We start from the raw sequence: 24,641 nt of genomic DNA, 5'->3' as shown, positions 1-24,641 counted from the left end.
GTACCTTCAGAACCACAACATGACAGTCTGGTACTTTCAGAACCACAACATGACAGTCTGGTACTTTCAGAACCACACCATGCCAGTCTGGTACCTTCAGAACCACACCATGACAGTCTGGTACCTTCAGAACCGCAATATGATAGTCTGGTACCATCAAACCACAATATGACAGTCTGGTACCTTCAGAACCACACCATGACAATCTGGTACCTTCAGAACCACACCATGACAGTCTGGTACCATCAGAACCACAATATGACAGTCTGGTACCTTCAGTACCACACCATGCCAGTCTGGTACCTTCAGAACCACACCATGACAGTCTGGTACCTTCAGAACCATACCATGACAGTCTGGTACCATCAGAACCACACCATGACAGTCTGGTACCTTCAGTACCACACCATGCCAGTCTGGTACCTTCAGAACCACACAATGACAGTCTGGTACCTTCAGAACCACACCATGCCAGTCTCGTACATTCAGAACCACACCATGACAGTCTGGTACCTTCAGAACCGCAATATGATAGTCTGGTACCATCAAACCACAATATGACAGTCTGGTACCATCAGAACCACACCATGACAGTCTGGTACCTTCAGAACCACACCATGACAGTCTGGTACCATCAGAACCACAATATGACAGTCTGGTACCTTCAGTACCACACCATGCCAGTCTGGTACCTTCAGAACCACACCATGACAGTCTGGTACCTTCAGAACCACACCATGCCAGTCTCGTACCTTCAGAACCACACCATGACAGTCTGGTACCTTCAGAACCGCAATATGATAGTCTGGTACCATCAAACCACAATATGACAGTCTGGTACCATCAGAACCACACCATGACAGTCTGATACCTTCAGAACAACACCATGCCAGTCTGGTACCTTCAGAACCACACCATGACAATCTGGTACCTTCAGAACCACACCATGACAATCTGGTACCTTCAGAACCACACCATGACAGTATGGTACCTTCAGAACCACACCATGACAGTATGGTACCATCAGAACCACACCATGACAGTCTGGTACCTTCAGAACCACAACATACCAGTCTGGTACCTTCAGAACCACACCATGACAATCTGGTACCTTCAGAACCACACCATGACAATCTGGTACCTTCAGAACCACACCATGACAGTATGGTACCTTCAGAACCACACCATGACAGTATGGTACCTTCAGAACCACACCATCACAGTCTGGTACCATCAGAACCACACCATGACAGTCTGGTACCTTCAGAACCACACCATGACAATCTGGTACCTCACAACATGACAGTCTGGTACCTTCAGAACCACATCATGACAATCTGGTACCTTCAGAACCACACCATGACAATCTGGTACAGTCAAAACCACACCATGACAGTCTGGTACCATCAGAACCACACCATGACAGTCTGGTACCTTCAGAACCACAACATGACAGTCTGGTACTTTCAGAACCACACCATGCCAGTCTGGTACCTTCAGAACCACACCATGACAATCTGGTACCTTTAGAACCACAACATGACAGTCTGGTACTTTCAGAACCACACCATGACAGTCTGTGGAGGCTATATAATGTGGAGGCTATATACAGGGGGTACCGGTACAGAGTCATTGTGGAGGCTATATACAGGGGGGTACCGGTACAGAGTCAATGTGGAGGCTATATACAGGGGGTACTGGTACAGAGTCAATGTGGAGGCTATATACAGGGTGTTACGGTACAGAGACAATGTGGAGGATATATATAGGGGGTACCGGTACAGTGTCAATGTGGAGGCTATATACAGGGGGTACTGGTACTGTGTCAATGTGGAGGCTATATATAGGGGGTACCGTTACAGAGTCAATGTGGAGGCTATATACAGGGGGTACCGGTACAGAGCCAATGTGGAGGCTATATATAGGGGGTACCGTTACAGAGTCAATGTGGAAGCTATATACATGGTGTTACGGTACAGAGTCAATGTGGAGGCTATATACAGGGTGTTACGGTACAGAGTCAATGTGGAGGCTATATACAGGGGGTACCGGTACCGAGTCAATGTGGAGGCTATATACAGGGGGTACCGGTACAGAGTCAATGTGGAGACTATATACAGGGGGTACTGGTACAGAGTCAATGTGGAGGCTATATACAGGGGGTACCAGTACAGAGTCAATGTGGAGGCTATATACAGGGGGTACCGGTACAGAGTCAATGTGGAGGCTATATACAGGGTGTTACGGTACAGAGTCAATGTGGAGGCTATATACAGGGGCTACCGGTACAGAGACAATGTGGAGGCTATATACAGGGGGTACCAGTACAGAGTCAATGTGGAGGCTATATACAGGGGGTACCAGTACAGAGTCAATGTGGAGGCTATATACAGGGGCTACCGGTACAGAGTCAATGTGGAGGCTATATACAGGGTGTTACGGTACAGAGTCAATGTGGAAGCTATATACAGGGGCTACCGGTACAGAGACAATGTGGAGGCTATATACAGGGGGTACCGGTACAGAGTCAATGTGGAGGCTATATACAGGGGGTATTGGTACAGAGTCAATGTGGAGGCTATATACAGGGGGTACCGGTACAGAGTCAATGTGGAGGCCATATACAGGGGGTACTGGTACTGAGTCAATGTGGAGGCCATATACAGGGGGTACTGGTACTGAGTCAATGTGGAGGCTATATATAGGGGGTACCGGTACAGAGTCAATGTGGAGGCTATATACAGGTGGTACCGGTACAGAGTCAATGTGGAGGCTATATACAGGGGGTACCTGTACAGAGTCAATGTGGAGGCTATATACAGGGGGTACCGGTACAGAGTCAATGTGGAGGCTATATACAGGGGGTACCTGTACAGAGTCAATGTGGAGGCTATATACAGGGTGTTACGGGGCAGAGTCAATGTGGAGGCTATATACAGGGGGTACCGGTATAGGTTCAAGGTGCGGGGGTACAGGTTAGTCAAGGTAATTGAGGTAATATGTACATGTAGGTAGAGTTATTAAAGTGACTATGCATAGATAATAACAGAGAGTAGCAGCAGTGTAAAAGAGGGATGGGGGGGGTAATGCAAATAGTCTGTTTAGTGATTAGCTGTTCAGGAGTCTTATGGCTTGGGGGTAGAAGCTGTTTAGAAGCCTCTTGGACCTAGACTTGACGCTCTGGTACCGCTTGCCGTGCCGCAGCAGAGAGAACAGTCTATGACTAGGGTGGCTGGAGTCTTTGACAATTTTTAGGGTCTTCCTCTGACACCTCCTGGTATAGAAGTCCTGGATGGCAGGAAGCTTGGCCCCAGGGATGTACTGGGCCGTTTGTACTACCCTCTGTAGGCCTCGCAAGGCTCCTTGCGGTCGGAAGCCGAACAGTTGCCATACCAGGCGGTGATGCAACCAGTCAGGATGCTCTCGATGGTGCAGCTGTAGAACCTTTTGAGGATATGAGGACCAATGCCAAATCTTTTCAGTCTCCTGAGGGGGAATAGGTTTTGTTGTGCTCTCTTCACGACTGTCTTGGTGTGCTTTGACCATGTTAGTTTGTTGGTTGATGTGGACACGCTGAGCTGTAGTCAATGAATTACAAATCTCACATAGGTATAGGGGTTCCTTTTGTCCAGGTGGGAAAGGGCAATGTGGAGTGCAATAGAGATTGCATCATCTGTGGATCTGTTGGGGCGGTATGCAAATTGGAGTGGGTCTAGGGTTTCTGGGATAATGGTGTTGATGTGAGCCATGACCAGCCTTTCAAAGCACTTCATGGCTACAGACCTGAGTGCTACAGGTCAGTAGTCATTTAGGCAGGTTACCTTGGTGTTCTTGGGCACAGGGACAATGGTGATCTGCTTGAAACATGTAGGTATTACAGACTCGGACAGGGAGAGGTTGAAAATGTCAGTGAAGACACTTGCCAGTTGGTCAGCGCATGCTCGGAGTACACGTCCTGGTAGTCCGTCTGGCTCTGCGGCCTTGTGATTGTTGACCTGTTTAAAGGTCTTACTCACATCGGCTACGGAGAACATGATCAAACAGTCGTCTGGTCTTGAATGAGTAGGTGTGTCCAAAACCTTGAATGAGTAGGTATGTGGTAGTAGGACATTTGAGGTGAGCTTAAAGTTGTTCTCTCGCTCTCTTTCTCTCTCTACAGCTGGATCTCCAGTCTACAGTTCTATCGGGGTTTACAGTACCAGTCAAAAGTTTGGACATGGACCTACTTGAATGAGGTGAGCCTTCTCTAAAGTTGTTCTGACAGAATGCTGTCTCTGTCTCTCTCTCTCTCTCTCTCTCTCTCTCTCTCTCTCTCTCTCTCTCTCTCTCTCTCTCTCTCTCTCTCTCTCTCTCTCTCTCTCTCTCTCTCAATTCAATTCAATTCAATTCAATTCAAGGGGCTTTATTGGCATGGGAAACGTGTTAACATTGCCAAAGCAAGTGAGGTAGATAATATACAAAAGTGAAATAAACAATAAAAATTAACAGTAAACATTACACATACAGAAGTTTCAAAGCAATAAAGACATTACAAATGTCATATTATATATATACAGTGTTGTAGCAATGTATAAATGGTTAAAGCACACAAGTTAAAATAAATAAACATAAATATGGGTTGTATTTACAATGGTGTTTGTTCTTCACTGGTTGCCCTTTTCTTGTGGCAACAGGTCACAAATCTTGCTGCTGTGATGGCACACTGTGGAATTTCACCCAGTAGATATCTCTCTCTCTCTCTCTCTCTCTCTCTCTCTCTCTCTCTCTCTCTATCTCTCTCTCTTTCTATCTCTCTCTTTCTCTCTATCTCTCTCTCTTTCTCTTTCTCTCTCTCTCTCTCTCTCTCTCTCTCTCTCTCTCTCTCTGTTTATCTCTGTCTCTAGATCAACAGCCCTTCTCTCTCTGTCTGTCTGTCTGTCTGTCTGCCTGTCTGCCTGCCTGTCTGTCTGTCTGTCTGTCTGTCTGTCTGTCTGTCTGTCTGTCTGTCTGTCTGTCTGTCTGTCTGTCTGTCTGTCTGTCTGTCTGTCTGTCTCTGTCTCGCTCTGTCTGTCTGCTCTGTCTGTCTGCTCTGTCTGTCTGTCTGTCTCTCTGTCTGTCCCCTCTCTGTCTCTCTCTCTCCCCCCCTCTCTCTCAATTCAATTCAATTCAATTCAATTCAAGGTGCTCTACTGTCATGGGAAACTGTGCTAACATTGCTAAAGCAAGTGAGGTCGATCTCTCTACAAAAGTGAAATAAACAATACAAATTAACAGCTAAACATTACACATACAGAAGTCTCAAAACAATAAAGACATTACAAATGCTATACTATATCCCCCCCGTCTCGTAACAATCTACAAATGGCTACAAATGGCTCCACCCCCTCTCTCTCTCTCTCCCCTTCAGCTCCTGGTATAGCATGCATTATTCCACAGACAGAGCACAAGGTCAGAGACAGACACCAGAGCTGCTGAGATGGGAGTGGTAGAAAATGGCTTCTGAAAGACTCTCTCTCTCACACACACACACACACACACACACACACACACACACACACACACACACACACACACACACACACACACACACACACACACACACACACACACACACACACACACACACACACACACACACACACACACACACACACACACACACACACACACACACACACACACACAATCACACATACAATCACAATCACAGAGGGACAGAGACAGGAGTGGTTGTAAATAGCCGTTAAAAGCTTGGGGTCTGGTAAGGGTGAGTGGATGTGGCTACCTGACATGGGAGGGCAGGGGAATGTAGGATATGGAAGGGAGAGAGCAGGAGGGAGAGAGAGAGAGAGACAGAGAGACAGAGAGACAGAGACAGAGAGGCAGAGAGGCAGAGAGGCAGAGAGACAGAGAGGCAGAGAGACAGAGAGGCAGAGAGACAGAGAGACAGAGAGACAGAGAGGTCATGAGCAGATGAGCTACCACATTTTTCAGCATGTTTAAAAAAAAAATTTGATTTAAAGTTAGATAAACTTTGATTTTTTTTGGCAGGGACATATACAGGATGCTACCCTCTACAACATAACCTTCACTCCAAATCAAAACTCCATATCTAAAACTTGATTTTGGATGGAATTACCTGGAATTACCTGGAATTACCTGGAATTACCTGGAATCCTTCCTACACCGAAGGATTAAAATTCCCATAATATTACGACTCTGTCAAACAAACAGAAACCTGAAAACACAACTTGGAACTGAGGGAGTAATGGTTCGTCTAAAGCAATTTTTTAAACTCTCAAAAGCCAAGAAGAAAAATACATGACAATGATATATTTTACTTTATAAGGACTGAATGCTAATGCTACCAAGCTAGCTAGCTACAAAGAGATACAACTGACGTGTCAAGTGAGAGGTGTCAAAGCCCTTCTGCCCAACAATGGCAGGAGAGCCCCCAACCAAATGGAGAGGCCTTAGAAGCACCCTCCCGCTGTTCAGAGGTAATTAAAATACATTTACATTTACATTTAAGTCATTTAGCAGACGCTCTTATCCAGAGCGACTTACAAATTGGAAAGTTCATACATATTCATCCTGGTCCCCCCGTGGGGAATGAACCCACAACCCTGGCGTTGCAAGTGCCATGCTCTACCAACTGAGCCACACGGGACCACGGGACCAAATACAGTACCTTCTGTTTGTAAAAGTCATGAAGAAACCTACCAAAAATCAATTAGGCAACAACAAATTCAATCCCTTTTAGACAACTTCCTGGACAAAACGTTCCACTGTAATAGTGAAGGTGTAAACTTGTCAGTAGAAAATCTAAACAGTATACTTGACCTCTCAGCTTCCCTTTCAAATCTAAAAATTTCTAACAGAAAACCGAAGAAAATGAACAACAATGACAAATGGTTTGATGAAGAATGCAAAAAACCTCAGAAAGAAATTGAGAAACCTATCCAATCAAAAACATTGAGACATAAAGAACCAGAAAAGAGTCTACACCTTCACTATGGTGAATCACTAAAACAATACTGTCACAATTCCAAATGTAGTGAGTGAAGGAGTCAGGCGCAGAGAGCAGGGTAGTCAGAAAAGACGTGGATTTAATGTTCAAAAAATCTCAGAGAGACGGTCATGCCACACAAAACAAGGGCGCGTAAAGTCCCAGTCCAAAACAAACAGGACTAAACTGAAATGGATCAGACACCACAGGAATGAACAAACACCACCAACAGAAAAACAAGCCCGCACAAAAATCGGCGGGCCAACTGGGTTTAAATAGCCCACAATAAACCTAAACACAAAACAGGTGCAACAAATCAGACAAAACTAAATGAAACAGAAAAGGGGATCGGTGGCAGCTAGTAGGCCGGAGACGACGACCGCCGAGCGCCGTCCGAACGGGAAGAGGCACCATCTTCGGCGGGATTCGTGACAAATACAGAAAAGAAGGAACAGCACGTCAGAAATCAGCTCAATGTAATTAAAGAATCCATAGAATCTAACCACTTCTGGTAAAATTGGAAAACACTAAACAAACAACAGAACAAAGAATTATGTATCCAAAACGGAGATGTATGGGTAAACCACTTCTCCAATAATTTTGGATCTATAACAAAGAACAAACAGCAAAAACAAATACATAATCAAATACAAATCTTAGAATCAACTTTTAAAGACTACCAGAACCCACTTGATTTTCTAATTAACTTGAATGAACTACAGGACAAAATACAAACCCTCCAACCCAAAAAGGCATGTGGTGTTGATGGTATCCTCAATGAAATGATAAAATATACAGACAACAAATTCCAATTGGCTATACTTAAACTCTTTAACATCATCCTCAGCTCTGGTATCTTCTCCAATATTTGGAACCAAGGACTGATCACCCCAATCCACAAAAGTGGAGACAAATTCGACCACAATAACTACCGTGGGATATGCGTCAACAGCAACCTTGGGAAAATCCTCTGCATTATCATTAACAGCAGATTTGTACATTTCCTCAATGAAAACAATGGACTGAGCAAATGTCAAATTGGCGTTTTACCAAATTACCGTACGACAGACCACGTATTCACCCTGCACACCCCAATTGACAACCAAACAAACCAAAACAAAGGCAAAGTCTTCTCATGCTTTGTTGATTTCAAAAAAGCCTTTGCCTCAATTTGGCATGAGGGTCTGCTATACAAATTGATGGGAAAGTGGTGTTGGGAGAAAGACATACAACATTATAAAATCCATGTACACAAGCAACAAGTGTGCAGTTAAAATTGGCAAAAAACACACACGTTTCTTTCCACAGGGCCGTGGGGTGAGACAGGGATGCAGCTTAAGCCCCACCCTCTTCAATATATATATTAACGAATTGGCGAGGGCACTAGAACAGTCTGCAGCACCCAGCCTCACAATACTAAAATCTGAAGTCAAATGTCTACTGTTTGCTGATGATCTGGTGCTTCTGTCCCCATCCAAGGAGGGCCTACAGCAGCACCTAGATATTCTGCACAGATTCTGTCACACCTGGGCCCTGACAGTAAATCTCAGTAAGACCAAAATAATGGTGTTCCAAAAAAAGTCCTGTCACCAGGACCACAAATACAAATTCCATCTAGACACCGTTGCCCTAGAGCACACAAAAAACTATACATACATTGGCCTAAATATCAGTGCCACAGTTAACTTCCACAAAGCTGTGAACGATCTGAGAGACAAGGCAAGAAGGGTCTTCTATGCCATCAAAAGGAACATAAAATTCAACATACCAATTAGGATCTGGCTAAAAATACTTGAATCAGTTATATAACCCATTGCACTTTATAGTTGTGAGGTCTGGGGTCTGCTCACCAACCAAGAATTCACAAAATGGGACAAACACCAAATTGAGACTCTGCATGCAGAATTCTGCAAAAATATCCTCTGTGTACAACGTAGAACACCAAATAATGCATGCAGAGCAGAATTAGGCCGATACCTGCTAATTATCAAAATCCAGAAAATAACCATTAAATTCTACAACCACCTAAAAGAAAGCGATCCCCAAACCTTCCATAACAAAACGTTAATCTACAGAGAGATGAACCTGGAGAAGAGTCCCCTAAGCAAGCTGGTCCTGGGGCTCTGTTCACAAACACACACAGAGACAGAGACAGAGACAGAGACAGAGACAGAGACAGAGACAGAGAGACAGAGAGAGAGACAGAGACAGAGACAGAGAGAGAGAGAGAGAGAGAGAGAGAGAGAGAGAGAGAGAGAGAGAGAGAGAGAGAGAGAGAGAGAGAGTATTGTTTCTAGCCAGTTGTTCAGATGGGTTTTCACTGTTTTCTTTCTCCGTGAAGTTCGTAATTATCCTGCCATCATCTCTGAGTTGCTCTCACCTCCTAAACATCACTAAGAGCAGAACGCCACCCTGCAGGAACAAAGACAACAATGCAGGCTCAAACTGGTTGTGCCCCACCCGTCTTCAGGAAATCAAAACTTAACATTTCTGTTCAGCTTGGGTGGATTAGGGAGAGGAGGTGGAAACACACACTACCCTACACACACTACCCTGCACACACCACCCTGCACACACCACCCTGCACACACTACCCTGCACACACCACCCTACAAACACCACCCTGCACACACCACCCTACAAACACCACCCTACACACACCACCCTACACACACCACCCTACACACACCACCCTGCACACACCACCCTGCACACACTACCCTACACACACCACCCTGCACACACCACCCTGCACACACCACCCTACACACACCACCCTGCACACACCACCCTGCACACACCACCCTACACACACCACCCTACAAACACCACCCTGCACACACCACCCTGCACACACCACCCTACACACACACACACACACCACCCTGCACACACACACACACACACACACACACACACACACACACACACACACACACACACACACACACACACACACACACACACACACACACACACACACACACACACACCACACACACACACACACACACCCATACACACACACACACACACACACACACACACACACACACACACACACACACACACACACACACACACACACACACACACACACACACACACACACACACACACACCACCCTGCACACACACACACACACACCACCCTGCACACACACACACACACCACCCTGCACACACACACACACACACACACACACACACACACACACACACACACACACACACACACACACACACCACCCTGTACACACACACACACACCACCCTGCACACACACACACACACACACACACACACACACACACACACACACACACACACACACACACACACACACACACACACACACACACACACACACACACACACCACCCTGCACACAAACACACACACCACCCTGCACACACACACACACCACCCTGCACACACACACACCACCCTGCACACACACACACACACACACACCACTCTGTACACACACACACACCACCCTGCACACACACACACACCACCCTGCACACACACACACACCACCCTGCACACACACACACACACCACCCTGCACACACACACACACACCACCCTGCACACACACACACACACACACCACCCTACACACACACACCACCCTGCACACACACACACACACACACACACACACACACACACACACACACCACCCTGTACACACACACACACACCACCCTGCACACACACACACACACACACCACCCTACACACACACACCACCCTGCACACACACACACACACACCACCCTGTACACACACACACACACACACCACCCTGCACACACACACACACACCACCCTGCACACACACACACACACACCACCCTACACGCACACACCACCCTACACACACACACCACCCTGCACACACACACACACACACACACACCACCCTACACACACACACCACCCTACATACACACACCACCCTACACACACACACCACCCTACACACACACACCACCCTACACACACACACCACCCTGCACACACACACTGGTTGTGCCCCACACGTCTTCAGGAAATCGAAACTTAACATTTCCTTTTGACTTTCGTTTCTGTTCATTTGGGTTGGAGCAGGAAGTGGAGGTACCTAACTGAATTTGCCCAATAGAAACTCTAATTTTCATTGCAAGATGTTTTGCGTTACGAAGCTTTTTTTTTGCTATTGTTTGCTACGGTGTGCACTAATGAATACACCCCAAGTCTTTATTATACCAGAGGAAAATGAATCGAGCCACAGCAGACCGACAGACGCCGTGTCATCCTGATCGAGTTATATTGAGTTGAAGTTTCTCCATCTTCCGACTGAACCATGTCTGGAAACAAGAACGGTAAGACCCACTTTCATCCCTCACATTTAAACACATTTACTGTTTGTAAGGTAAATATGATCATGTTTTCTTTGTGAAATCACTTTTTAACTTTTCTAAAAAAAAAAGTATTTGTTTTTCTATTTTTAAAATATAAGCTAAATTTTGCAGTAACTTGTGGTAATTTGTACTATTGTGACTGCGTTACTTGACAGGATTTTTAAAAATAATTTCAGCGTCCTGGAAAAACCTTAGCATTTTAATATTCTCCTCCATGTACTGCATGTGAATATGTCATCAACTCTAGGACCAATCAAAGTCATTCAAAACAACTTACAAAACTACATAACAAAAGATCAGAACATTTATATAAATGAATAAATATATATAATATATTATTATTATTATTATAAATTATATAATATATACGTATATATATTTTTTCAATTCCTGAAAAGTCTACTTTTTCGAGGACACTGATATTGGTAATTTGGCTTTTGTAAATTATATTATTATGGTAAATTATGGCAAAGTACAGTATATTTAGCTGAGTACAGTATATTTAGCTGACTACAGTATATTTAGCTGAGTACAGTATATTTAGCTGACTACAGTATATTTAGCTGAGTACAGTATATTTAGCTGAGTACAGTATATTATATATAAATATATATATATATATATATATATATATATATATATATAGTTGTTCAAGGGGACATTCTTCAGCTGTCCTTTCCTAGTGTCCCTCCCAGACCCTGTGAACACAAAGGGGGTGTTACTGCCTGACTACATGGCAGACGTTGCATTGCATCGACAAATGGTTGTTCGCCACAATGACTGTGAAGTCGGGCACCAGATTGCTATAACACGGTGTGGTTTTTTTGTGGTACCAACTTTTTATTCAATGTTGTAATTTTTTTTGGCAAAGGGGGGGGGGGGGGGGGGATGATAATCAGAATATTATACGATGGGTTGTGATTTAGTAATCAGAATATTATAGGATGGGTTCTGGTTCAGTAATCAGGATGTGATACGATAGGATGGGGTTGTGGTTTAGTAATAATAAAAAATTGGCTACAAAAAGACGGGTCCTGGTTTAGTATACACTTAAGAATGCGAAACGATACAATGGTTTATCAAAGATAAAAAATAAAGTTTAAAGATCATTCCTGCCACAGAACAATATTATAGCAAGTAAAGGTATATTTTCTGTGGACTTCGGTGTAGTTTTTAACAGACCATATGTCTGTCACGAATGTCGTCGGGAGAAGGAAAGGAGGACCAAGGACACCAGACATAGAATGCCCACCCAAACTCACGCCCTGACCAACCAAAATAGAGACATAAAAAGGATCTCTACGGTCAGGGCATGACATTGTCTCCCTTTATCTCCCTACAGGACCTCCCACCACTTCTCAAAAGCACCGGAACTTTGTCTCGGAGCCGATGGGAAACCGGTCTGTGAGGGATGTACCGGGGATCGGAACCACGCACGGACGCACGTTGGAGGAGAAGGGCATGCCTAGGTAGGAATATTCCCGGTAATACAAAAGATGTACCAGGAATTTTTGTAAACTTGACTGAGTTTTTTGGGGGGGATTTTTTTCTACCATGTAAAAAAATATATACAAAAATAAAACGTTTTTTTTTTCATATGAAGAAAATATTTATTTTTTAAAATATGAAAAACCTCTTTGGGCTCCGGTCAAAAGCACTTTAAGATAAGAGATCAAGGATTAGTTACCGTGTCAGATGCATCCATAGTTTCATAGAATTCGAGTTACTTTGGTAAATGAAGGAGAGTTTCGCTTCCCTCAGTTTAGTTTACACGTGCGGTTTGTAAAGTCTACCATTTTCCAGGTGTATTAGGGAGAGTTTTTTTTTGACCTCTTCTCCATACAGGGCTGACCAGTTGTTGGGTGATTACCTGAAGAGAGGTCGGGACCAAGACCAGTTCCAGGACAATCTGAAGAATACCACAGGGGCCAACGCCAAGCAACAGAGAGACGCCTACAATGGAATGAGAGAGTGGACCGACAACAACCTGTAGAGGAGAGGAGACACTCCTCATTCCTCTCTCTCTCTCTCTCGTTCCTCAGATTGAACCAACAACAACCTGTAGAGGAGAGGAGACAGTCACATTCTCTCCTCTTTGTTGTCTATCCTCCTGTCTGTCTCTCTCTCTCTCTCTCTCTCTCTCTCTCTCTCTCTCTCTCTCTCTCTCTCTCTCTCTCTCTCTCTCTCTCTCTCTCTCTCTCTCTCTCTCTCTCTCTCTCGCCCTCTCTCTCGCCCTCTCTCTCATATATTCCTGACAAGGCCTTTAGTCACAGAATAGTATGACCTCTGCTTGTACCCAAGTTAAAATATTTGCTATTCATGTATTCTGTTGTGGAATAAATCTGGAATGAAATTGTTTTCTGTCTTTGTCCTGGTGTATTCTCAAGAGTCAACATATAGATGCCCTGGTGGAGAAACAATCTTAAACTTTTATCTTCAAATCTAAATTCTATTTTGGTATTGTTACAGGTATTAAATACTATACTTTTGATCCTTGAGTTATACAATTTACAGAGATTTTTTTGCTTTTTCCGTCCCTCGCTTCACATTCACCCTTGGAGCATTAAAGACTTGGGGTGGTTTCCGTCCCTCGCTTCACATTCACCCTGGAGCATTAAAGACTTGGGGTGGTTTCAGTTCCTCCGTGTGTTTCCTTCACCCGGAAACAGAAACTGAAGGAAACAGAATGTGAGAAAAAAACACAGACCTGAGTGGTCATAACTTGGCACACATACTCCTCCCCCCTGCCATAGACTTACGCAGTAAATTATTACAACTTCAGGAGGACATCCTTCAACCTATCAGAGCTCTTGCAGCATGAACTGACATGATGTCCATCCAATCAAAGGATCAGAGAATGAATCTAGTACTGCAAGCATAAACTACAGCACTGTAGTGCATAAAATGTGGTGAGCTGGTGACTCAAAGAGAGAGAAAGACAATAGCTGAACAGTTTTGAACAAATACATTTCTTAAAAAATGAAGGAGAAGCTAGAGAGAGAGAAGGAGAGAGAGCTAGCTATATTTCGTATAATTTTTTTCTCTCACTTTTACTTACTTAGCTAGCTAGCTAGTTTAGCCTACTCAAACAGAGAGGGATGCTATGTTAGCTAGCTAGCTAGTTTAGCCTACTCAAACAGAGAGGGGTGCTATGTTAGCTAGCTAGCTAGTTTAGCCTACTCAAACAGAGAGGGATGCTGTGTTAGCTAGCTAGCTAGTTTAGCCTACTCAGACAGTGAGGGATGCTATGTTAGCTAGCTAGCTAGTTTAGCCTACTCAAACAGAGAGGGGTGCTATGTTAGCTAGCTAGCTAGTTTAGCCTACTCAAACAGAGAGGGATGCTGTGTTAGCTAGCTAGCTAGTTTAGCCTACTCAGACAGTGAGGGATGCTATGTTAGCTAGCTAGCTAGTTTAGCCTACTCAAACAGAGAGGGGTGCTATGTTAGCTAGCTAGCTAGTTTAGCCTACTCAGACAGTGAGGGATGCTATGTTAGCTAGCTAGCTAGTTTAGCCTACTCAAACAGAGAGGGGTGCTATGTTAGCTAGCTAGCTAGTTTAGCCTACTCAAACAGAGAGGGGTGCTATGTTAGCTAGCTAGCTGTGGCTATCCATCACTGGAACTCTTCCAAGTCAAGTTAAGCTTTTGTTTTATTAATTGTATTTGAATAAAAAAATAAATAGGAGATAGATCAGCGTTAATATTGTTCAATAGACACTCTTGTTATAAAAGAACAATGAGATTAATGACACATTTTAAAAGTTTCTATGACAATGTAGATAAATCAGAATCAAACAGTGGGACCGGTCCTACAACCTTCTCAGACTCAACAACTCTGAAGTAATTATCAGCAGACAAAAAACAACAACAAAAAAATCAAAGATCACCGCATTTTTTAAATGTAATTTTCCCTTTGTAGCTCGTGATTGTCAATACGATATTATCAATAATGGCTGTTGATGCCGAAAAGGCTTTAAATCGTCTTGAATGGCCTTTTCTATTCAAAACTTTGTAAGCGTTGAACTTTTCAGCTGAAATAATAAATGTAATAAAAATATTGTATAAATATCCTAAAGCAAAAACATACACAAAATATACAATATCTGAATAAATAATACTGTACAATATCTGATGATGGTTTAGGAAAGGACACAAAATAGGATATCCAGGATCTCACCTACTGTCTCTCCCCTACTGTCTCTCCCCTACTGTCTCTACACTACTGTCTCTCCCCTACTGTCTCTCCCCTACTGTCTCTCCACTGAAATGTAACAGGTATCATATAATATATATATATATATATATAATATAAACTAAACGTATGTGCAGATGATCTCCTAATATACCTGAACGATATTGAAAACTCTTGTCCCGACTCCCGCCGAAGTCGGTCCCTCTCCTTGTTCGGGCAGCGTTCGGCGGTCGACGTCACCGGTCTTCTAGCCATCGCCGATCCACCTTTTTCCATTTGTTTTGTCTTGTTTTCCTGCACACCTGGTTTACATCTCCTCATACTATGTGTATTTAACCCTCTGTTCCCTCCATGTCTGTGTATGTTATTGTTTATTTCCGAGGTTGGCACGCTTCCGGCTGGGTTTATGTATACCTGTGTTTTGTGGCAGCCGGTACTTTGTACTTTGTTTGTGGTACGTTGTGCTGCCTTACTTGTTTTGGGCATTTGGTTTTGGTGACGCTGTTGCGTTCTGGTCTTACTATTTGCCTCAGTAAAGTGTTTCGTGTCCACACATCTCTGCTCTCCTGCGCCTGACTTCAATGCACCAGCCACCGTTGACAACTCTTTGCACCCTTTGTTAAAAATATGAAAAAATATCTCATGTTATAAAATGAAATTGGAAAAAAACTCAATAATGGCTACAGGAAAAATCTAAATAATAACTCCCGATTTTTTTAACAATCCTTTAAGTGTACCACAAAGAATATGAAATAGTTAGGATGCATAATAAGTGACAACAGACGACAAATATATAAAGATAACTTTATTCCATCACTCAACAATATGAAAGCAGATTTCATTTAGAATAATACTCTTCCCATAAATCTAACAGGTTATTACGAATAGAACGCATAGCTGACAAAGTTTTTAAATCTATTCTCACAGTTTCACAGGACTGGGAATACAGATATGCATCTGTTGGTCACAGAGGAGTGGATCAGAAAACCAGTCAGTGTCTGATGTGACCACCGGGCTGTTTAAAAAAATAATAATATCAAAACATACAATCTACCTGCAGTGAAGCCGCTCAACATTTACATTACATTCAGTCATCTAACAGACTAGAGCGACCCACAAAAGCAACGAGGGTCAACGGCCTGCTTAAGAGCAAGTTGACAGATCTCCCACAAGGTCAAAAACGGGGATCCGGAGCAGCGACCTATCAGCCACCGGCCCTCCAAGATCCCCCCCACAGTTCCCGAGAGCTGCCCTTTAACATCCGAGACCCCCCCAGCCTACCCCCGAGAAAAATGTATAATCATAATAAAGTATAATAATTATATTCCCCCCGTCCAATGCACCAACAAAATGAACAAAAGAGAAAAAAGACAAAGACAAAGGAAAGCAAAAAACAGAAGACATCAAAAATCACAACAGCAAGACCAACTGCATATGTTTGAGTGCAGGTATGGCACTATTTACATGTGTGTATGTGTGTGTGCACGTGTGTGCGTTTGAATGTGAGTGTATGTGCACGTGTGTGTGCGTTTGAATGTGAGTGTATGTGCATGTATACGTGTGTACAAATACCTGCGCAGCATCAGCCTCAGGCAAACAGGCATTAGATGTAACAGTGTTGCCCCTCAGTGTCATTGAAACTTACTTTTAGTATTTATTTATTTTCTTTATTCTTGACTTTTATCTTTGACCGTCATTCTATCCCTCGCCCAGCAACTCCACTCCCACTCCACTCCCACTCCACTCCCAACTCCACTCCCACTCCACTCCCAACTCCACTCCCACTCCACTCCCAACTCCACTCCCACTCCACTCCCAACTCCACTCCCACTCCACTCCCAACTCCACTCCCACTCCACTCCCAACTCCACTCCCAACTCCACTCCCACTCCACTCCCAACTCCACTCCCACTCCACTCCCAACTCCACTCCCACTCCACTCCCAACTCCACTCCCACTCCACTCCCAACTCCACTCCCAACTCCACTCCCACTCCACTCCCAACTCCACTCCCACTTGTCTCCAATTCCCAACCCTCAGCCCGTCCCACCTATCTCTGCTGGCCATCCTCTTTGTGATTCTATCTATCTAATCAAACTGAATCCACAGAACATAAATACTTTTACAAACTGTATTAGTAATTGATGACACTGTCACGATCGTTGAAAAGATGAGACCAAGGCACAGCGTGTATAGATTTCCACATCATTTTATTAAAGAGAAACTCACTAAACAAAAACAATAAAGAACAAACGAACCACTACTGGAGTGCACAAAGGCAACTCAATGTAGACAAGATCCCACAACGAACAATGGGGGGAAAATGGCTACCTAAATATGATCCCCAATCAGAGACAACGATAAACAGCTGCCTCTGATTGGGAACCATACCAGGCCAACATAGAAATACAATACACCTAGATAACCCACCCTAGACACTCTCACGCCTCAACCAACACAGAGAAAAACAGCTTACTATGGTCAGGGCCCATCCCACCTATCTCTGCTGGCCACCCTCTTTGTGTTGCTGTGCGCCATATACAACTATGATTTGATGTTTAACATACAATTTGAATCTATCTAATCAAATAGAGTCCACAGAACATAAATACTTTTACAAACAGTATGACTATATTAGTAATTGATGACTGGGTCTCTCGAAATCTCCCAACAAGGCTATTTCTAGGATCAATCAATTTTAGATTAATGTTATGCTTTTTCTTCCTGAACCTGAGACCAGAAACAGGCTACCTGAAGGCAATACCAAAACAAATGGTCTATTGATTCTGTATCCTCACAACAACATCTGCAGAGCTTCGATGATTGAATGCCCCAAATATTCAACATGTTGTTGGTGGCAAAAAATTCTGTGCAATAATTTTAGCTGAAAAGCACAAAGTCTTGAATCTTGCGTTGTTTTATATATCAATCGGTACATCAAAAATCTCTTCCCAACTATTATTCAATCTGTTCGGCACAGCTGTCAACATTCTGGTCCTCAAATTAAACTGTTTTGATCTTTTATATTGTGCAAACAGACCAGTTCCCTGCCTCCCCCCGCTGCCACCTGCCTCCCCCCGCTGCCACCTGCCTCCCCCCGCTGCCACCTGCCTCCCCCCGCTGCCACCTGCCTCCCCCCGCTGCCACCTGCCTCCCCCCGTTGCCTCCTCCCGCTGCCTCCTGCCTCCCCCCGCTGCCACCTGCCTCCTCCCGCTGCCACCTGCCTCCTCCCGCTGCCTCCCCCCGCTATCACCTGCCACCTCCCGCTGGCTGCCACCCCCCGCTGCCACCTGCCTCCCCCCGCTGCCACCTGCCTCCCCCCGCTGCCACCTGCCTCCCCCCGCTGCCACCTGCCACCTCCCGCTGCCACCTGCTACCTGCCTCCTCCCGTTGCCTCCTCCCGCTGCCACCTGCCTCCCCCGGCTGCCACCTGCCTCCCCCGGCTGCCACCTGCCTCCCCCCGCTGCCACCTGCCTCCTCCCGCTGCCACCTGCTACCTGCCTCCTCCCGTTGCCTCCTCCCGCTGCCACCTGCCTCCCCCCGCTGCCACCTGCCTCCTCCCGCTGCAACCTGCCTCCCCCCGCTGCCACCTGCCTCCCCCCGCTGCCACCTGCCTCCTCCCGCTGCAACCTGCCTCCCCCCGCTGCCACCTGCCTCCCCCCGCTGCCACCTGCCTCCCCCCGCTGCCACCTGCCTCCCCCCGCTGAAGACCTTCCCGTACAATTCTGATAACTCCATGAAAGACATAACTCTACCATTCCAATTAACAATATCATTTAAAAACAAAATACAATTTTCAAACACATGTTCCATATATACAGGTATTTTATTAACCAGTACATTTGAGATCAACCATATATTTGTTGTAATATTTGTTTTATCTTTCCCCGGGGATGAAGTAGAAATTGCAACCAGCTCTGCAGTTGTCACGCCCTGACCTGAGATATCTTTGTTTTCTTTATATTTTGGTTAGGTCAGGGGTGTGACTAGGGTGGGTACGTTCGTTTTTGTATTGTCAAGGTTTTTTGTAAGTTTAGGGTTTTTGTCGGTCTAGGTGATTTGTATGTCTATGGTGGCCTGATATGGTTCCCAATCAGAGGCAGCTGTTTATTGTTGTCTCTGATCGGGGATCATATTTAGGTAGCCATTTGGTATTCGTGGGTTCTTGTTCTATGTTTAGTTGCCTGTCTGATATTAGCTTCACGGTTCGTTTTGATATTTTGTTCGTTTGTTCAGTGTTCCGTTCTTATAATAAAGAAGAATGTACGCTTACCACGCTACGCCTTGGTCTCCTCCTTTCTTAGTTTCTACTGGACAAACAAAGTAAAACTGTTGAATAAGTGTAACGGCTGTCCTCCTCCTCATCTGAGGACGAGTAGTAACAAGGATCGGAGGACCAATGCGCAGCGTGGTGAGTGTTCATGATGAATCTTTAATGGAACAAACTGAACACTGAAATACAAAACAATAAAGTGAACGAACTAAACCGAAACAGTTCCGTGTGGAACACACAGACACGGAAGACAACCACCCACAAAACACAATAAAAAACAGGCTCCCTAAATATGGTTCCCAATCAGAGACAATGACTAACACCTGCCTCTGATTGAGAACCATATCAGGCCAAACGAAAAACCCCACATAGAAACACAAAACATAGATAACCCACCCAACTCACGCCCTGACCACACTAAAACAAAGAAAATACAAAAGAACTATGGTCAGAACGTGACAATAAGTGAAGCTTTTAGAGGTTTAGTGCTTTTATATTTAATAATCTCAACCCAACCAGTTCATATTCATTATATAGATAGGTATGCTTTATCTTGTTCAGGTTTAGCGTCCCAGATAAAGCACATTTTTTTTTGCTCATATGATTTGAAAAATGAATCATCAGGAGTAGGCAGCGCCATCAGTAAGTGAGTAAACTGAGATATGAACAAACAAAAAAAATGTAATTTTTCCATAAATAGACAGGTATTTACCTCTCTGTGGTTGTAGGATCTTGTCTATTTTTAGTAGTTTTCTATTGAAATTTATTGTGGAGAGCTCAGTTATGTATTTTGTATATATTTTGTCTTAATAATAGATTGTCCTCCAGTAGACTTTGATTACATGTCTAATTTCCCCGTTCACCTGGAAATTCTGTGAAGGCCAATTGGATGATGATCTGATCTCCGATCAGTACTTGCAAGAGAGAAAGAGACAAGAAAGTAGTCAAGACGACTAGCTTGATTAAGTCTCCTCCATGTACATCTCACTAGGTTGGGGTTTTTTAGTCTCCAAATATCCACTATTTCTAATGTGTCCATAATATTTGTGATTTCCTTAAGGGCACGGTGTTGATAGTTTGAAGAGTGATTTCCTTTACGGTCCATTGAGGTACTTAACACTGTGTTATAGTCTCCCACCATAATGATTTGATTATTTGTTGCCTGTAAGTTCAATAAATTGGTATAAATGTTTTCGAAGAAGTGTGGATCATCCTGATTTGGACTATATAAATGAATGAGCCAAATCTCTTTTTCGTCCACTTTCATATTCAAAAGGATCCACCTTCCTTGTGAATCACTCCTGACTGTTTGCACATTCAGATCAACATTTCTGTTAATTAATATCATCACACCCTTTGAGTTCCTTTGTCCATGACAGAACATTATTTCACCACCCCATTCCTTTTTCCACACAACTTTATCTAAGGATGTAGAGTGAGTTTCCTGTAAACAGTATATGTTATATTCCTTTTCTTTTAGCCATGTAAAGACTGATCTTCTTTTTTTTTATAATCTGCTAAATCATTACAATTATAACTGGCTACACTTATTTCACCCCTTACCATAACTAGATACTATTCTCTGTCTAAATTTACCATAACTAGTGCTTGTAAAGTTACTGCCATCAGAGGTATTATGAAGGTCAAAACTAGAGCTTTCAAATGTCTGACATTTAGAATTCAAGAAATAGGTTCTAGCAATATTTGTTTTATTCCATTGCCTGTTTGCCTGTGAGCCACAGATGTTAGAAAATTGATACAAGACATTATGTGTGTAGCAAATCTGAGTAGGTTGATGTGTATTATATTGGATGTGATATAGTGAGAGCGTGTACGATGTCTGTATAAGAGTAAGACTATAATGTGTGATGTCCAAATAAATAATAACTGCCAATTTGCATGGTTGAGTGTCTCTGTGTGTAACATGTAGTGGGTATAGCCTTGATATTCATGATGATAATTGTAATCCATATCTTATCACCATCATAGTTGCATCATAATTACGTTTAACATAATTGAAAAACACATCCCAGCATTTCCACAGCAATTGACGTTTCACATGATCATGAAAGAGACCTTGCATTACAGATCATCCTGATTTGGTTTAATTAATTAAGATTAATTATTTTATTTTTCATCCACTTTCATATTCAACAGGATCCACCTTCCTTGATCAGGCTGTTGATTTTGGCCTGGCTGAATGTTGTCCCACTCTTCTTCAATAGCTGTGCGAAGTTGCTGGATATTTGGCGGGAACTGGAACACAGTGTCGCACACGTAGATCCAGAGCATCCCAAACATGCTCAATGTGGTGACATGTCTGGTGAGTATGCAGACCATGGAAGAACTAGGACATTTTCAGCTTCCCGGTATAGTGTACAGATAGTTAAAAGTGTTTTGGTTTTTCTATTTATAATTTGAGAAGGCAAATTAACACGTTAGCACATAGGGCGCACTGATTGGTGCCACCTCGTTAGTCAGTATGTGTTACACCTGTGCTGGCTTGTCCACCTCGTTAGTCAGTATGTGTTACACCTGTGCTGGCTTGTCCACCTCGTTAGTCAGTATGTGTTACACCTGTGCTGGCTTGTCCACCTCGTTAGTCGGTATGTGTTACACCTGTGCTGGCTTGTCCACCTCGTTAGTCAGTATGTGTTACACCTGTGCTGGCTTGTCCACCTCGTTAGTCAGTATGTGTTACACCTGTGCTGGCTTGTCCACCTCGTTAGTCAGAATGTGTTACACCTGTGCTGGCTTGTCCACCTCGTTAGTCAGTATGTGTTACACCTGTGCTGGCTTGTCCACCTCGTTAGTCAGTATGTGTTACACCTGTGCTGGCTTGTCCACCTCGTTAGTCAGTATGTGTTACACCTGTGCTGGCTTGTCCACCTCGTTAGTCAGTATGTGTTACACCTGTGCTGGCTTGTCCACCTCGTTAGTCAGTATGTGTTACACCTGTGCTGGCTTGTCCACCTCGTTAGTCGGTATGTGTTACACCTGTGCTGGCTTGTCCACCTCGTTAGTCAGTATGTGTTACACCTGTGCTGGCTTGTCCACCTCGTTAGTCAGTATGTGTTACACCTGTGCTGGCTTGTCCACCTCGTTAGTCAGTATGTGTTACACCTGTGCTGGCTTGTCCACCTCGTTAGTCAGTATGTGTTACACCTGTGCTGGCTTGTCCACCTCGTTAGTCAGTATGTGTTACACCTGTGCTGGCTTGTCCACCTCGTTAGTCAGTATGTGTTACACCTGTGCTGGCTTGTCCACCTCGTTAGTCAGTATGTGTTACACCTGTGCTGGCTTGTCCACCTCGTTAGTCAGAATGTGTTACACCTGTGCTGGCTTGTCCACCTCGTTAGTCAGTATGTGTTACACCTGTGCTGGCTTGTCCACCTCGTTAGTCAGTATGTGTTACACCTGTGCTGGCTTGTCCACCTCGTTAGTCAGTATGTGTTACACCTGTGCTGGCTTGTCCACCTCGTTAGTCAGTATGTGTTACACCTGTGCTGGCTTGTCCACCTCGTTAGTCAGTATGTGTTACACCTGTGCTGGCTTGTCCACCTCGTTAGTCAGTATGTGTTACACCTGTGCTGGCTTGTCCACCTCGTTAGTCAGTATGTGTTACACCTGTGCTGGCTTGTCCACCTCGTTAGTCAGTATGTGTTACACCTGTGCTGGCTTGTCCACCTCGTTAGTCAGTATGTGTTACACCTGTGCTGGCTTGTCCACCTCGTTAGTCGGTATGTGTTACACCTGTGCTGGCTTGTCCACCTCGTTAGTCAGTATGTGTTACACCTGTGCTGGCTTGTCCACCTCGTTAGTCAGTATGTGTTACACCTGTGCTGGCTTGTCCACCTCGTTAGTCAGTATGTGTTACACCTGTGCTGGCTTGTCCACCTCGTTAGTCAGAATGTGTTACACCTGTGCTGGCTTGTCCACCTCGTTAGTCAGTATGTGTTACACCTGTGCTGGCTTGTCCACCTCGTTAGTCAGTATGTGTTACACCTGTGCTGGCTTGTCCACCTCGTTAGTCAGAATGTGTTACACCTGTGCTGGCTTGTCCACCTCGTTAGTCAGTATGTGTTACACCTGTGCTGGCTTGTCCACCTCGTTAGTCAGTATGTGTTACACCTGTGCTGGCTTGTCCACCTCGTTAGTCAGAATGTGTTACACCTGTGCTGGCTTGTCCACCTCGTTAGTCAGTATGTGTTACACCTGTGCTGGCTTGTCCACCTCGTTAGTCAGTATGTGTTACACCTGTGCTGGCTTGTCCACCTCGTTAGTCAGTATGTGTTACACCTGTGCTGGCTTGTCCACCTCGTTAGTCAGTATGTGTTACACCTGTGCTGGCTTGTCCACCTCGTTAGTCAGTATGTGTTACACCTGTGCTGGCTTGTCCACCTCGTTAGTCAGTATGTGTTACACCTGTGCTGGCTTGTCCACCTCGTTAGTCAGTATGTGTTACACCTGTGCTGGCTTGTCCACCTCGTTAGTCGGTATGTGTTACACCTGTGCTGGCTTGTCCACCTCGTTAGTCAGTATGTGTTACACCTGTGCTGGCTTGTCCACCTCGTTAGTCAGTATGTGTTACACCTGTGCTGGCTTGTCCACCTCGTTAGTCAGAATGTGTTACACCTGTGCTGGCTTGTCCACCTCGTTAGTCAGTATGTGTTACACCTGTGCTGGCTTGTCCACCTCGTTAGTCAGTATGTGTTACACCTGTGCTGGCTTGTCCACCTCGTTAGTCAGAATGTGTTACACCTGTGCTGGCTTGTCCA

At 44.3% G+C, this 24,641-nt stretch overlaps 1 protein-coding gene across 1 annotated transcript; it reads left to right on the top strand.

Annotated features, from left to right (window-relative positions):
* The first annotated feature begins 11,074 nt into the window (after positions 1–11,074).
* On the top strand, positions 11,075–13,758 carry LOC139552876 (barrier-to-autointegration factor-like). Its single transcript, XM_071364994.1, has 3 exons — positions 11,075–11,361; positions 12,743–12,869; positions 13,246–13,758. Exons 1-3 carry the CDS (start codon positions 11,343–11,345, stop codon positions 13,391–13,393), a joined length of 294 nt encoding a protein of 97 aa, XP_071221095.1. The 5' UTR covers positions 11,075–11,342; the 3' UTR covers positions 13,394–13,758.
* Positions 13,759–24,641: the final 10,883 nt, after the last annotated feature.

Source organism: Salvelinus alpinus, chromosome 24 (assembly GCF_045679555.1).
Source record: "Salvelinus alpinus chromosome 24, SLU_Salpinus.1, whole genome shotgun sequence".
Taxonomy (NCBI): Eukaryota; Metazoa; Chordata; class Actinopteri; order Salmoniformes; family Salmonidae; genus Salvelinus; species Salvelinus alpinus.
This window is presented reverse-complemented; position numbering and strand designations above follow the sequence as displayed.

What these genes read in the sequence shown, in the direction of transcription:
- LOC139552876 (XM_071364994.1), top strand. An exon ending in GAGGAGAAGGGCATGCCTAG is followed by an intron (nt 12,870 to 13,245) that starts GTAGGAATATTC and finishes TTCTCCATACAG; the next exon opens with GGCTGACCAGTTGTTGGGTG.